This window comes from Mastacembelus armatus, chromosome 6 (assembly GCF_900324485.2).
Source record: "Mastacembelus armatus chromosome 6, fMasArm1.2, whole genome shotgun sequence".
Lineage (NCBI taxonomy): Eukaryota > Metazoa > Chordata > Actinopteri > Synbranchiformes > Mastacembelidae > Mastacembelus > Mastacembelus armatus.
In genome coordinates this window covers 23774791-23792235 of record NC_046638.1, presented here as the reverse complement: position 1 = coordinate 23792235, position 17445 = coordinate 23774791, and the positions used below count along the sequence as shown (strand labels likewise).

Below are 17445 nucleotides of genomic sequence, written 5' to 3'. Positions count from 1 at the left end.
AGTTCACAAATATACACAGTATTATCTACATAAATCATATAGGAACATTCACAGGTTCATATTAAATGTTGGGAACACCAGACAGTCTTGTTATATCTCAGAAACTATTAGAAAAAGCATTCAGACACACTGCTGGACTGCTTCTACGACAAAAGCTGAGTGATAAGGATATGGAAATATAAAGGACATAAAACAACTGAAAACAAGGAGAGATGTCACTATCTCAACTACATCTGGAAATATTATGTCAGCCAGAAGTATAAGGAGACAGGGAATAACCAGTCTGCCTGGACTCTTATTTTGCCTAGCCAGCCCACTTACTATTGTCCTTTGTGCTTCCACCTGTATATATATTGTACCCACCATTTCCCTCTCCCCAGTTTGTTGGTTGTCTTTGTCTTGTTCTTGTTGTCCCTCGTTACCCCCAACCGGCATACAACCATTTGGATTTTGTTTTGCTGTCCTTGGAACTCTCTTTGGACTTTGGCTGTGTGTTAGGTTTTTTTGTGTTTTGTATTATTCACTGGTCTCTGCATTGTTGCCATAGATGTTGTGTTTTTTGCTTGCCTGTCCTCACTCACCGTTCCTGAATAAAACCCTGTATGCCTCTCTGCATCTTGGTCAGTGAACTCTAACAGAGACTAAAACAGAGGTTCACAATGCAGGAAGCCCAACTGAGGAAGCAAGCCAAAAAAGCCCAGAACAAAATGATAAATGTTCTGATCTCGAAAAGCATTATGTAGTGCAAAACCAGCTGCAGTGAAGAACTAAATGGTGCTGAAGAACATGAAGGCCTGAGATGATTCACACTGGCTGTCCTTAATCTAGGAGAATGTTTTGTTTTATTTGAAAAATAAAATGTGCATACCTAATTAAGATAAAACAAAATCCAATAAATATATACTTACATATTATTTTATTCTTTGGGCCATCAAGTACTGTGCATTTGGGACTGCTGACCACCAGATTAAAAGCCCATGTTAAGTCTGATTGTTATTTGAAAAAATAAAGGTAGTTGATTAATAGTTTTTGCTGTCTACATTTTCCAGAGTTAACCAAGATTTAGTATCTTAAATGTAGTTGTACTAATCTTGTTTTGAGAGTTATACACTATTCAACAGCTCAATGTGCAAGACTATTAAACTTGTTTTAAGTAAAAAAAAAAAAAAAAATCTCAGAAATAACTTTTCTAAAATTATAGCTACTCTAGATGGCATAACCCTGGCCTCCAGCACTACTGTAAAAAACCTTGGAGTTATTTTTGACCAGGACATGTCCTTTAACTCACACATAAAACAAATCTCTAGAACTGCATTCTTTCACCTGCGCAACATTGTCAAAATTAGGAACATTCTGTCTCAAAATGATGCAGAAAAACTAGTCCATGCATTTGTTACCTCAAGGCTAGATTACTGTAACTCATTACTATCTGGATGTCCTAATATCTTAATAAAAAGCCTCCAATTAATCCAGAATGCCGCAGCCAGAGTCCTGACAGGAACTAGCAAGAGAGATCATATTTCTCCTATATTGGCTTCTTTTCATTGGCTCCCTGTAAAATATAGAATAGAATTTAAAATCCTTCTTCTCACATACAAATCCCTTCATGATCAAGCTCCTTCATACCTTAAAGACCTCATAGTACCATATTATCCCAATAGACCACTTCGCTCTCAGAGTGCAGGGCTACTTGTGGTTCCCAGAATTTCCAAAAGCAGACTGGGAGGCAGAGCCTTTAGTTATCAAGCTCCTCTCCTGTGGAACCAGCTCCCAGCCTGGGTTCAAGAGGCAGACACTCTCTGTGCTTTTAAGGCTAGACTTAAAACCTTCCTCTTTGACAAAGCATATAGTTAGGGCTGGCTTCAGGCAACCCTGAACCATCCCTTAGTTAGTTATGCTGCTATAGGCCTAGACTGCCCGAGGACCATCGGTGCACTGAGCTCCCCTACCCTAACCCCCCCCTCTCTCTTCTCTCCTCCCACCTCATGTATATTCCACCATTGAATGTCACTAACCTTGTGCTCTCTCTCTCCCCTAGTTTGTGCTCTCTCCCTCTCTCTCTGTTCTCTCTGTACCTTCTGCAGGTGTCCCTGGTCCTGGAGCTGTATATCGCTGATGTGCAGTTACTGGTCCCACCAACCTGCAGTGTCTATTTGTTGTTTATTGTTGCTGTTCTTTTCTCTCTGCTCTATCCACTCACCCCAACCGGTCGAGGCAGATGGTCGCCCAAACTGAGCCCGGTTCTGCTGGAGGTTTTTTCTTTTGTTAAAGGGAGTTTTTCCTCTCCACTGTCGCCAAGTGCTTGCTCATAAGGGAATTGTTGGGTTTTTAGTTTTAGTTTTTGTAAAGTGCCTTGAGATGATTTGTATTGTGATTTGGCGCTATACAAATAAAATTGAATTGAATTGAATTGAATTGAATTGAATTAAGTAGATATTGTTTAGTTTGGGAATCTAAAAGTTAGTAATTTTACATGCATATCAAGCAAAATAGCTTTCAGACAGAGTTTAGGAAACCATAATAAATATATAAAATGTAATAAACTTCATTTAAGAATCTGTAGCTGATGTGGTAAGTGCTAAACTGCGAAATCTGAAAAAGAGTTTTTCAGATATGGTTTTGCAGTGAATTAGGTGAATTTTGTCTGAAACCAAGCACATGTGCTTAGTTTTCATTCAATCTGGATTTTGTTTTTAAAAAAAAGATAATTACTCCTGAAATGAGAAATATAATCTTTGTCAAGTGTGCTGATTTTAACAATTATTTGCTTGTGATTTTTCCGCTTGATTCAAGATGTATTTTATTTTCTAAGGCCTAGTTTTTTTTCTAATATCAAGAAATCTTATCAAGTACAATTCACTTCCTGCACTGGAAGACAATTTGTCTTGTTTTTAGTCTGTTTCTTCTCAAAACAAGTGTATTTTTTGGGGTTTTTACTCTCCCACTTTTCTGTCTAGCAATTTTTTAGTCTCAGCCGTTTAAAGTAAAAAAGCTCCAAGAGTATGACCGAGATTTTTTCTGTTTTTTTTTTTGTTTTTTTTTTTTGTCACACATACAGTGGGTACGGAAAGTATTCAGACCCCTTTAAATTTTTCACTCTTTATGTCATTGCAGCCATTTGCCAAAATCAAAAAAGTTCATTTTATTTCTCATTAATGTACACTCAGCACCCCATCTTGACAGAAAAAACCAGAAATGTAGAAATTTTTGCAAATTTATTAAAAAAGAAAAACTGAAATATCACATGGTCATAAGTATTCAGACCCTGTGCTCAGTATTGAGTAGAAGCACCATTTTGAGCTAGTACAGCCATGAGTTTTCTTGGGAATGATGCAACAAGTTTTTCACACCTGGATTTGGGGATCCTCTGCCATTCTTCCTTGCAGATCCTCTCCAGTTCTGTCAGGTTGGATGGTGAACGTTGGTGGACAGCCATTTTCAGGTCTCTCCAGAGATGCTCAATTGGGTTTAGGTCAGGGCTCTGGCTGGGCCAGTCAAGAACGGTCACAGAGTTGTTCCGAAGCCACTCCTTTGTTATTTTAGCTGTGTGCTTAGGGTCATTGTCCTGTTGAAAGGTGAATCTTCGGCCCAGTCTGAGGTCCTGAGCACTCTGGTAGAGGTTTTCTTCCAGGATATCTCTGTACTTGGCCACATTCATCTTTCCTTCAATTGCAACCAGTCATCCTGTCCCTGCAGCTGAAAAACACCCCCACAACATGATGCTCCCACCACCATGTTTCACTGTAGGGATTGTATTGGGCAGGTGATGAGCAGTGCCTGGTTTTCTCCACACATACCACTTAGAATTAACGCCAAAAAGTTCAATCTTGGTCTCATCAGACCAGAGAATCTTGTTTCTCATAGTCTGGGAGTCCTTCATGTGTTTTTTGGCAAACTCTATGCAGGCTTTCATGTGTCTTGCACTGAGGAGAGGCTTCTGTCAGGCCACTCTGCCATAAAGCCCCGACTGGTGGAGGGCTGCAGTGATAGTTGACTTTGTGGAACTTTCTCCCATCTCCCTACTGCATCTCTGGAGCTCAGCCACAGTGATCTTTGGGTTCTTCTTTACCTCTCTCACCGAGGCTCTTCTCCCACGATTTCTCAGTTTGACTGGACGGCCAGGTCTAGGAAGAGTTCTGGTCATCCCAAACTTTTTCCATTTGAGGATTATGGAGGCCACTGTGCTCTTAGGAACCTTGAGTGCTGCAGAAATTCTTTTGTAACCTTGGCCAGATCTGTGCCTTGCCACAATTCTGTCTCTGAGCTCCCTGGGCAGTTCCTTCGACCCCATGATTCTCATTTGCTCTGACATGCACTGTGAGCTGTAAGGTCTTATATAGACAGGTGTGTGCCTTTCCTAATCAAGTCCAATCAGTTTAATTAAACACAGCTGGACTCCAATGAAGGAGCAGAACCATCTCAAGGAGGATCAGAAGAAATGGACAGCATGTGAGTTAAATATGAGTGTCACTGCAAAGGGTCTGAATACTTACGACAATGTGATATTTCAGTTTTTCTTTTTTAATAAATTTGCAAAAATTTCTACATTTCTGTTTTTTTCTGTCAAGATGGGGTGCTGAGTGTACATTAATGAGAAATAAAATGAACTTTTTTGATTTTGGCAAATAGCTGCAATGACACAAAGAGTGAAAAATTTAAAGGGGTCTGAATACTTTCCGTACCCACTGTATATATCAAGTCTCCAAAGCTGCTAAACTGTGAGGGGATGAAATTCACTACCAGACAGAATTCAAGACCTCATGTGTTTCCATTGCAATGACCTAAAACTTCGGACTGTGTAACTCACTTTAAAGTATTTTTCAGTTCTTAGTCAGAATACTAAGAGCTTCAGCAGTTTATATCTAGGTTTACATGCTGCTTTACATCACAGCCGTAACGGAAGGTCAGAATGTGCAGTAAAATTTCCTTTTTACATAAAGTACCAAACACAACATTAGATATTAACAATGTTATCATCATTAAAGAGTATGTTCAATCTGTTCAAAGTATGGTACATTAAAATAAATCTGTATATAATTATTTTCTGTTGTTAAAAATCATCTTATTCATATCACTATGGTTTAAATTCACAGTTTTGGTGAAGTCTGAACAGAAATCCACAAAAGTCCACCTGAGGCTCCTTGTGAACTTGACAAACTGTGGATTGTAACAGCCTTCAGCACTTACTGAGCTCCCTGGAACATGGATGTTAATAACATTTGGATTCAGCAACAAAAACCACTGTACAACACCTGCTCAGCTCCAAACATCAAGCAGACACAGCAACTAGCTGCTGTTACTTAGGGTGGACAAAATAACAGAAACACTTGTTAGTATAACAATAATCGAATTTAAATGTAAACTGTCTCTAAATCAGTTTAAAACAAACCAAAGTTTTCTGTCTAGGTTTGTCTGTGCTGGGCTTCTGTAGAGACATGGTGCCGCTTCATGACCAGCTCTATGAAAGGAAACCTGCTATCTGTGTAAATTTAAAAAACTCATTCTAAGATTAAGAAAACGCAATAGAAGGTAATTACACACTAATGCCAACATATTTATGAATACTATATCCATATAAATATAATATTTAGATTGCTCTAAATATATATTAACTCATCTTTATTAGACTTAGTAAATTTATCTCTGGAATCAGGCTATGTACCACAGGCCTTTAAGACTGCAGTAATCAAACCCTTACTCAAAAAGCCTAGTCTTGATCCAGGAGTCTTGGCTAATTATACACCAATATCCAACCTACCATTTATTTCTAAAATCCTAGAAAAAGCTGTTGCTAAGCAACTATCAGACCACTTACACAGGAATGAACTATTTGAAGATTTTCAATCAGGATTTAGTGCACATCATAGTATAAAAACAGCACTGTTAAAAGTCACCAACGATCTTCTCTTAGCCTCAGATAATGGACTTGTTCCTAGACCTTAGTGCTGCATTCAACACTATCGACCACAACATCTTATTACAGAGACGGGAGCATGTGACTGGTATCAGAGGAACAGCGTTAAAACGGTTCCAATCCTGTTTATCAGACATATTCCAGTTTGTTCATGTCCATGATGAACCTTCCACACGCACAAAAGTTAGTTATGGAGTTCCACAAGGCTCTGTGCTAGGACCGATTCTGTTCACCCTGTACATGCTTCCTTTAGGCTATGTTATTAGGAAGCACTCTATTAATTACCACTGGTATGCAGATGACACTCAGTTATATCTATCTATTAAACCTGTTAACACAAACCAGTTAACCAGACTTCAAGTGTGTCTAACTGACATAAAGGCCTGGATGACCAGTAACTTTCTACCTTTAAATTCAGAGAAAACAGAAGTTATTGTATTTGGGCCTAAAAACCTCAGAAATAACTTTTCTAAAATTATAGCTACCCTAAATGGCATAGCCCTGGCCTCCAGCATTATTTTTGACCAGGACATGTCCTTTAACTCACACATAAAACAAATCTCTAGAACTGCCTTCTTCCACCTGCCGAACATTGCCAAAATTAGGATATCCTGTCTCAAAATGATGCAAAAAAACTAGTCCATGCATTTGTTACCTCAAGGCTAGATTACTGTAACTCATTACTATCTGGATGTCCCAGTATCTCCATAAAAAGCCTCCAGTTAATCCAGAATGCCGCAGCTAGAGTCCTGACAAGATCTAGCAAGAGAGATCATATTTCTCCTATATTAGCTTATCTTCATTGGCTCCCTGTAAAATACAGAATAGAATTTAAAATCCTTCTTCTCACATACAAATCCCTTCATGATCAAGCTCCTTCATACCTTAAAGACCTCATAGTACCATATTATCCCAATAGACCACTTCGCTCTCAGAGTGTAGGTCTACTTGTGGTTCCCAGAGTTTCCAAAAGCAGAATGGGAGGCAGAGCATTTAGCTATCAAGCTCCTCTCCTGTGGAACCAGCTCCCAGCCTGGGTTCAGGAGGCAGACACTCTCTTCCTCTCCTCCCACCTCACAAGTATATTCCACTATTGAATGTCACTAACCTTGTGCTCTCTCCCTCTCTCTCTCTGTTCTCTCTCTCTGTACCTTCTGCAGGTGTCCCTGGTCCTGGAGCTGTATATCGCTGATGTGCAGTTACTGGTCCCACCAACCTGCAGTGTCTATTTGTTGTTTATTGTTGCTGTTCTTTTCTCTCTCCTCTATCCAGTCACCCCAACCGGTCGAGGCAGAGGCCGCCCAAACTGAGCCTGGTTCTGCTGGAGGTTTTTTCATCCGTTAAAGGGAGTTTTTCCTCTCCACTGTCGCCAAGTGCTTGCTCATAAGGGATTTGTTGGGTTTTTAGTTTTAGTTTTTGTAAAGTGCCTTGAGATGATTTGTATTGTGATTTGGCGCTATACAAATAAAATTGAATTGAATTGAATTGAATTGAACCTCTAAATAGAACATTTTACAGTTTTTATCTCAACTAAAACATGTGATTTCTGTACCCAATGACTTAAACAGATGTAGTTAAAAGAGTGCAGGATCAAACATGCAGTTACTATGAACAGCAATTCTTTCAGGCACTGAATTCTTGGTTGTGCACATGCACATGAACCAACCAATCCATCTATTGACCAAACAGGGTTGGAGATACCGACAGCATAGATGAACTGGTTTGTAACAGCAGGCTTCCACACTACTACCTAAGGTGGCTCAACATTAGACATGGACTGACTACAGCAAAACCTACAGCTGTTAAACTGATCCACTTTACCTTGGATTACATCAAAAACGTAATGACATCATGGGCAGGTGTTATTTAATAATGAATGATTGGGACCAAAAGGATCGATCTGCTGTTTCAGAAAACAGGTACTGGAAATAGAACAGCTAAAAGAAACAGATTCACCTCACCTATCAAAATGTGTGATGATTTAATTTCAAAGTACACTACAGTAATATAACATACTACATGTATACTACATAAAAGTTACAGTAACTTATACACATGTTTATAACAACTGGAAAATCAAGGTGATTTTAAACTTTTGACTTTGTGTAAGTTCTCAAATGTCAGGTCAGTCAAAAGGTCATCAGATAAGCCCCCACGCCTTCATCACATAATGACTTTGTAAAAGAAGCTGGAAGGTGATGATAACAAGACAGTATCCAGTGAGCAGACAGAGATGGGGTTAGTAAGGCCAGTCTTCTAAATGAAACATGAAGTTTCCATGAATATGTCGATAAAATGACTCTTCAGTGTCCCAAAACAGCAGCACATAGTGAGTACGTTGTCAGAGATGCAAAGGGGACACCAAACACTTGGAACATGACAAGACAGAAGACGGTGGCAGAAGCGTAAAGAAACTCGACTGTGAAAACATGCCACTAAGAAAAAACAGCACACCTGATAACTGTGTACGCTGCAAGCAGCAGCAAAATCCTGAATATGTACATAGATATATAAAACAGTCAGCTCCTAAAACCAATCCATTGATCTCCAAACTGTAAACGTACTGCACAGACACCACAGGTCTATAAAGTATCCACACTTGAGGACGACACATACCAGCCTGAAAATGTAAAAGGGAATCTTTTCCCTTGTTTATTCGATTTGTAGAATAACCACTTCTATACTTCTGGCAGCAAAATGCTTCCTGTGAATGACCAGAGAGAAAATGCACAAAAACAAGTGAAACAAATGGATATGAAGTGCGAATGCAGGTATAGACTATGTATTTCAGTTTCTCCCTCTTCTTTGTTGAGAGATGAATGGCACCCATTAGCAGTATTGGGAAGCTGTCTCTTTTTGCTTCAATCATAGAAATTGAGTTTTTGTGGCATTAGATATGATGAATGACAAATAATACCCATGGTTCTAAAAACAGCACAATCTTTGCAAATAATCTGCAGAACAGTCAGACTGAACAAATGGTGGAATCAACTGCTAATGAAACGTCACTGTCGCTTGCTGCTCGATCACAATACTTACCTAAAGCTGCACTGACCAAGACTTCTATATAACAATCAACACGGTTTAATTTTAGTCACACCAATAATATTCATCCCATGTCCCTATGATTCATTTCAGGTCCACCTACTCATGGTAAGACTTTAACAATATGAAAATAAGAATACTTAAGACCAAAAGTCCAAACATCTGATATTTTCAACATTTGATATTTCCATTTCAGACTAATTAGCACATTGATGGATACGTAACACTACACACCGAAAGAGGAGGTTGGAAGGTTAAGCCATTTTAGACTTTGGATTTACGTCACGTGAAACCTTGCTCTTCCTTTCTCTCCTACTGAAAAGGAAAAGTGCTGTCTGGTGCGATCTTTGCATGGCGCTTCATTCTCCTGATCCAGGCTTGAAAAGCAGCAGGAGACGTGTAATCCTTCTTCAGGCAGACTATTCTAGTGTAATCTCCTGCTCACTCAGAGTACACACAAGTCACTTGTGACTACTCTATAAAAGATTCAAACTGTCAGAGTCCGACCATCTGTCATCTGCCTCTATGTTTGTCTGTCAAACTTTCAGGCTGTCTCTTAGTTTGCCTTTCCATCTCACACCATCTCACAATATATGTGTTGTTGTCTGTTTGTCCATATACTGGACTAAGTGTGACTCTCTGGAAGTGAAACTGATGACCTGTTGAGCATCTTTACCTTACGTAAGCACATCAAAGAAGTCACTTAGTAATTGGATTATGACTTATAGGCATGTTTGTGCATGCAGGGAGGAATCTGCAGGCTTCAATATGTGTGTGAGTGTGTGTTTGTGTAGGAGCAACTGTCTGAGCTCAACTGAAAACCCTTTTTATTCACAGACAGTGACTGTGCAGCAGCTTTGGGGAATTCTCTGCTTTCTTTCCAACTGCTCTTCTTTTATTTCCTGTCTTTATTCCTGGCATGAAGTGCTGGAGCCTTTCTAAGATACAGTGGACCATTGCAACCAAGCAGCCAACAACAACGAGGTAATCAGCAGTAACAAACACAAAAACTGCCTCTTGCTTTCACCTTTAATGCCCACAGAAAGAACCAAAAGCAGATTTAAACTGAGCACAGGTACGCACAGACCGTCTGGTAAAGGGTTAATCTGCATTTAACTCGAGAGAATATCTCCAGTGGAAATTGGAGAGCAGAAGAAGAGGGGTGTGTTGACACAAAGGCATTAGTAATAAAAAGCTTGATGCTGTGGTGCTTTATAGAAAATGTCACAAGAGATATAACAGATGCATACATGAGGTTGAGGATATGATGAACTGGTGGCACTTGACTTTACAGCCAGTTAAGGGTAAAATGTTTATTCTTGACTGTGTTAATCTGCAGTTCCAGGCAATCACTTTCTGTTGAAGATCATTTCAATCTGTGTAATTAACAATAAAGAACTGACTTTAAACAGGTGTAGCCCAAAGAAACACTAGAACAAATTACTAAGAACTCAGTTGCTGTGTTGCTGAAGAACAACCATATGAATGACAATAGCAGAACCTGAATGACATTTTAGGATCTCAGCACTTCCTCCTATAGCTAATGAATGCAGACAGTCACACTTCAGTGTGGCCACATACATGTTGTACAGAGAGGTACAGTGCGTACTAAAAATATGGCTATAAAAGGAGCAATGTTATAGTCTAATGGTTCTGCATTTTTTCAGTGGCTGCAATACAACACAGACAGGCTAAATCTTCAGGGTAAAGATTTTAATGAGAAGATTGTAAGATTGGGCACAAACAGCAGCAGCAGACAGACAGATCAGGGGATGAGGCTCCACAGTTCAGGTGTAATTATCCTGATTCTCCACTCTGTGTCTTTACAATGCTTTTCATAGCCTTCTTTATACCTGATGCCTTTTCCCTTCCTCTCCTCTCCTTCCCTCTCGTCCTCTCACCCTAAGTGGCCAGTTGTCAAAGTCAGCTGAAGCCCATTTAATGAAGAGGTAGATTTATTAGCAAGACATCAGTGGAGCAGGCAGGGGGAGTGGAACCCCCAATAACCAGCAAATACAGCCTCTACATGCGTATAGCAGAAACGGTAAGAGGGTGGAAGGAGAGCGAAGAGAGATGACATGAAGAAAGGATGGTAAAGAAAGAGAAAAGAGAGAGAAAACTAAAGGTGTTTAAAAGAAAATCAGCTAAATATATGAAGTAGACAGAAGAGAAGTAGAAAACACTCTGTCAGAGAAAAAGGGGGAGAGGCAGCTTCCCTCGCTTTCATCCATCCTCCAGCAGTGGCTACAGAACAAGCTCTTACCGTCTGTTGTAGGTCTGGAATTCCAATGCGGATGACCACGGTGTTGCCTGTTGGCTCCTCCATAGGTGCTCTGGCACTGTGGCACCGCACTGCACCGGGATGGAAAGCCACAACACCGACAGGAATGGGAACGCCGCTGTCCTCTTCCCGGGAGCTGCTGCTGTCAGTGCTGGCCCCCTGGCTGCCGTTTGCTGTGTGTGTGTGAGGGTGTGTGAGTGTGTGTGAGTGTGTGTGTGTGTGCTGCTGCTGGTCCTGCCGTGGAGGGCTGGGTGGCTCATGTTTGCCGGCTGCCGGACGCTGAGGCATGCTCTGTGTTAGGGGCTCGGTCTATGTCTCTCTCTCTTGCTCTCTCTCCTCTCTCTCTCTCTCTAACACACACACACACACACAATGGGTCTCACTCACACTACACACACACCACTTGCTGCGTGCATCACTTGCCTGGGAGAGAGGAGAGGAAGGGAGAGAAAGGCAGGAAAGGAGGGTGGCATGGGGGGGGGGATCGAAACACAGGGAGGGTAAAAACAAAGAAAAGATAACTAACTTGGACATACAACTGTGAAGAGGTGCAGCAATAAAGCAAGACTGAACTAACTGCATTTATACGGTTGTGTAAGATTATTTTACTTGAATCTGTGATTTTCTTTCTTTAAAAGATATACCTACTCAACCAGGCAAAAAGGAGAGAAATTAAATAGAACATATAACAGAACAGAGGAAGAAAATAAATCAACATTTGCATAAGAGTATTTGGCCATTTATTACTAACTGTATGTGATATGATGCTGACACATTTATTATATAAGGTAAATTCACCAAATGTTAAGAAATTTCTCATCATAAGTCACGAAAATCAACTCTGCACATGTTTTTACAATGTTCATAGGTGTTTGCTGTGATGTCCTGACACTGGTGACTTCAGGAAAACATGGGGATGTGAGACATTGTTTGTTCAGATCAATCTTCGGCAGAATTTGGCCTTCATGCTTCACGTTATCTATCTGTGAGGGGTTTGCTGATAAAATGGCTCCCTGGTAAACACACAGACAGCGCAAACTAACAAAAAACAAAAGGAGCTTTTACTGGGAGTTCTTCTCATTGAGGGCCATTCTCATAGAGGACACTGATGTTACTTAAAGTTACATGATGCTGGCCCAGTGAAACATTGACTGTGATTGAGAGCTAAACAAATAAAGGCAATCTGGATTTTAAGTAAAGTGTAAAACACCCCAAAGCAATTTTACTGTCTCTAAGTCATTTTTATTAACAAATAAAAAAACTATTGCTGTGTTTGTTGACCAACACATATGCCTAAGGTATAGACCTATTCAGTTCATATTTAGTTCAACTTAGTATTCAAGAGAACACTGAAAATGTTTAGCCCAGGAGATAAGTACATGACCTCTGTGTGGTGTGTACGACAAATACTTCAACGTTTTAATACTGCCTGTTACTCAGCCTGTAATTTGAACAAGTGAATGTCTCATGCAAGTAAAATGTGCTGTGAAAGATTTGTGGCAGTTCTGTAAATTATTAATTGCAAGCTTAAGTCAGTGCTATGTTCCACTGTGTTCCCAGTGCCGTCATTGTTCAAGCTGATCTGAGATACCCAAGACAGTATTTTCATACTGGGTGAAATTTGATGTGAGGACTTTAGAGAAAAAAACACATGGGAATCTGCTGTTAAATAATATGTTGAGAATACTTCATCTCACACACACATGCAGATATACAATATAGACAAATACACACAAACATACACAAAACCTGCAAAAACACAAGCTGCTGACATATTTACACACAACCTGAAGTCAGCGTCCTTCTACTAATTTATACACTTAAGATACAGATATTGAAGGATATGTTTATGAGTTTAAACTAAGGGTTTACACACTGATAAATCAAGTGAAATAAGACAGGCTGTGGTGTTTCAGCTATGGATGACATTCTGCTCTCAACAGCCTGTCAAGTATTTTGATAAGCTATTTCAATCTTATTACCCTGTAGGTGATATGTGGTAGGTAAAGCCCTGTCTGCCACCTAGTGAAGGTTATAAGAAGTGTTTTTCAAACTGCACTTGGCCATTCTTGTCGACAGCCAAGTCCAGAGAGTAGAAGTACCTTCACTGGTCTGCCCATGTCACTCACCCTGAAAAGAAACACAACACAAACTCCTCCATCCTAATTTGTGTGCAGGGAAGAATTTCCACAAGTTGCTCTTTCTCTTGCCAAGTCCCACTATGTGTCACTGGACTTCCTGTGATGACAGTTTCAGCCAAAATATCAACTCATTAAATCAGAAAAGCCTCTGATTCCTGCAAAGAGCCTTTCAGAGAAAACAGTTTAAAAGCAAATCCTGCTGCTATCCTATATGTTCAACGACCTTGTGGAAAGACCTCACAGATGGGAGTTTCAGCGCCAACACCAATGTGCTAATTTTGAGGCACATGTTTGCTTTCAGATGTAGTAAACACAAATTATTCATTCAGATATTTACAGGTACATCAAAAAATGAACCCAAAGTCAAATACTTTCTTCTCAATCTTAGGTTAGATGGTTTATGCATCCACCAGTAGGTGACTTGTGTGAATTCCCCATCACTACAGTATGTGAGTGCTCTGCCACTGATGGATACTCTACCGTATGTAATCCCATTAGCCATGGAGAAAGAGCATGGCAGGTAGCTCTAATACATTAGAGGATTTAGCCAATCACTTTATTTGTATGACTTCAACCGACAAGGTCTTTAGAGCAAATAAAATTGATAACCCTTAGCCAAAATCTTAAACTGCTTTGGTGGCAGCAGCTAGAATTCAACACTTGCACATTTCCAAATTATATGTGAGGTAAAATAATCTGAGTACATGCATTGTAAATAACAACAGATCACACTGTGGGGAGGATTAACGTCTGGGAAATATGCATGGGACCTAAGATGGCTTGACAATCAGCAATAATGATACCTCTTGATAGTTGGGCCATGGCCAGAGAGAAATTTCATCCTACTTGCATCATATGAGGATAAATAATGTGAGCAACTGCACTTGTCACACAGATCTACATACTGGAAGTAGCTAGAAATACAGCAAGAGAAGAAGAATTTAGGTTAATATGCAATAAACTGTTATTATATAATATAATCAATTTAGCTGTCTCAATTTACTGGATTTTATTCTGTCAGATCTAAAATGTTTTAGATTGAGATGTAATTCTTGTGTATGTTTGGAGTATGAGGCTTTAAGTAGAGCTCCAATGACTAAATGAATGAGACAGTAGAAGTATTGACATATATAGCTAAGTGACAATTTTGATCATTAATTAATTGTTTCCTTTATTTTTAAGCAAAAATGGCTTGAATTTACTGGGTTGAGCTTATCAAATGTGAGGATTCTTTTCTTTTCCCTGTTTAATAATAAAGATAAATTTAATTTAAAAGTTTTAAAATTTTAATTTCATCAATCAAGAAGCAAACAAACAAGAAATAAATTCAATTAATTGACTGATTAATCAATAATGAAAAAGCTGCTGCTGTTCTTTCAGTGTTATATTCGGCACAGTAGAGTGACACTCACTTTCTGATGTTTTAATTTTAATTCCATACATTAGCACTGAAAATGCAAACATTGAGCAAATGATTATTATTTGGCCGTTGTTCAACCTCTTAATGAAATAGTTGAACTGTGAATCTGAAAAAATGACACTTGCTGACCAGGGCAGGTTAATAAATCACTATTATTTATGTGGTGACACAGTTCACCTGCACATTTAATAATAATGTGCATAGTGTAGTGTTTTATATTTCATATATATTGTTGTATAGATTTGGTTGACAACAGAGTTAAACTTAAACGAGCAGTGAGTGTATCTATAGGTTAACATTGCAGTCCAGATTCTCTCTAACTCTTTTGCTTGGGAGCGTTAAGAGAGAGGACTAGGATTATAAACAGGCTAGCTCTCATACCTCAGCTAACAGCTACTGCCTCTACTCTCTTCAACTTGGATCTTTTTCACCCCACTCCCTCTCACCCCGTCTTTTGCGCTCCAGCCCAGTGAAAACACGGTGAATAATTCATGACCATACAGAGCACTGTGTGCATAGATCCAGTGCAATAAATGTGTGCATCTGTACCATCCACTACATTTTAGCAGTCCCTGCAATAGAGCTATACATGATGACTTTCACAAGCACAAATAAAATTCACTGCAAGCCAACCTGCTCCCTCTAAAACCTAAACACAAGAAAAAAAAGTGGGTAGAGGCAGAGGGAGGGAGAAAGATAAAGGTGAGCAGTTGGCTGAAGTAGCATAAAGCAGAGAGGGTCAGAAAGGATGTGGTTGAGATAGTCAGCGAGCCAAGAAAAAAGTAAAGGGAAGGAGCGTAGAAGAAAAAAGGATTGTGGCAGAGTGACGAAAAAGAAAGTGGGCCTACAGGATGGTTGGCAAGAGGGAGGGAGAGCATTACATACAGTCAGCTTTGACAAATCAAGCATATAGCCTGTGGCCTGGAGTAAATGTGATAACTGTTCATAGACCCCATCAGACTCTGCTTCACGCTCCTCTTCACCTGGTAAAACTAAAGTCATGGCCACTCAAACTGAAGTTTATCCACTCATTCACACACTTATCTTTCTGCCCCTTAATACATTTATATTCATTCTATCCTGCATTGTCTTTCTGCTCTTGTTTGTATGTAGCTAATTCATTGGTAGGGCTGAGAAGAACTGGATGCCAGGGTATAGCTGAGGCAGAAATGGCTGTTCTCTGAGCTCTCATATGCTGTAATGGCAGATGCTGATGGTTAAATGCCTCAGTGCCTTTGTCATCCTTTGGCTATGCTAATAACTTCTTATCGTGTTCTGATGGATACTGAGGAAGCTGGTGGGTTTGCTTTGGTCGAAACAGAGTTGTAGGATGTGTTCAGAGCTAAATCCGCAATCAATGTGTTTTTGCACGTAAAGACAGGGAAGTGAAACATTTGCATCATGACATGTTTACATGGGTATGGCAGGAGTCAGACATGAGCCATTAGACAAGAAAAAGACATTCTGCCTGCATACAGGACAGGTATGCAGATCTACCCTGTTGCTGTATGTCATGTCTTGAAGTGAACTGACTAGTTGATACACATTTAGGGGGAAGAGGGGCAATGAAGGAGGATGCCATCCCCCTTGTTAACCGTTTCATGGGTACAGTCCCACTGGTGTGATGTGCCACTTAGCATTTATGTGTCATGATCCGCAGCTTGACTTCCGGTGTTATGCTTTTGTTTTGAAGAATCATACAGGATCTGGTTTCTTACTGCTTTCTCTCACTTGATTAGGTAATTGTTTTCACCTGTGTTCTGTTTTCTGCTCATGGTTTATATACCCTCTCTCAACCACAGACAAACTGCCAGGTTGTTTGTGAAACCATGCTACCTGGTGTTTTCACAAAAACTACTGATCATGGACCTCCTCGTTTCATCAGGCTCAGCTAAGTAATCTTACCTTTGTTTTCATGGGAGGAGTTGTTCTCATCCAAGAGGATTTTGCTGCCCTAATGCACACAAGAATCAGAGGAGCTTTTCCAAGCTAAGTTTATTCATGCCTATTTTGTATTTAGGGACTAACACAGAGAGTCGGTTTTGCTCAAGAGGATTTTTGTGTTTCTACTAATAAGTGAAGACTTTGGTTTTTCGGCTCATTGACCTTCCGAGTCGTTAGTATAACCTGACAAAAGACACATTGCTTTTTGGACTCCACGTCTTTCCTTTGACGTCAGCTGGCTTAACCGACAATAAGGGAAACATATTTTCCTGCTACTAATCCCTGTGCTCCTCTGAGTTGTCCAGATTTCCCTGGATCCCCTGACCAGGAAAACCAGGACCACCAGATATTGCTCTGCTGAAACCACCCAGCTCACCTTCTATATCTATCACGACTACCCCGGCTTCACTTCCAATGACTGGTCACTCACTCCTTGCACTAAATCTGTTATCTTGCTGAAATAAAGTCAGACCTTTATACCTGAGTTACCAGAGTGGGCAAATTATTGGTCCTCAATTCCATTCAGTTCATGACATTATTCTCAAACCAACGCAAGATAGGACGAGGTCAGAGCCACACAGGAAATGGTGATGGGAAGACTGGATCATTTTAAGGACTTGGTTCTTTAAATCGCGTTCATCAAAAGAAACAAATGTTGTTTGAGTCATTTTGTTTCTTTGATCAGAAATAAAATGAAATG

The 17445-nt window shown here is 39.8% G+C and overlaps 1 protein-coding gene across 1 annotated transcript in view; it reads right to left on the bottom strand.

Annotated features, from left to right (window-relative positions):
- The window catches only part of shank3a (SH3 and multiple ankyrin repeat domains 3a), a 249953-nt gene that overhangs the window by 152731 nt on the left and 79777 nt on the right, over positions 1-17445 (bottom strand). Inside the window, exon 2 of the mRNA XM_026310747.1 lies at positions 11223-11663. Within this exon, the coding sequence (XP_026166532.1) occupies positions 11223-11528 (306 nt within the window). The 5' untranslated portion in view covers positions 11529-11663. The remainder of the gene's footprint in view (positions 1-11222; positions 11664-17445) is intronic.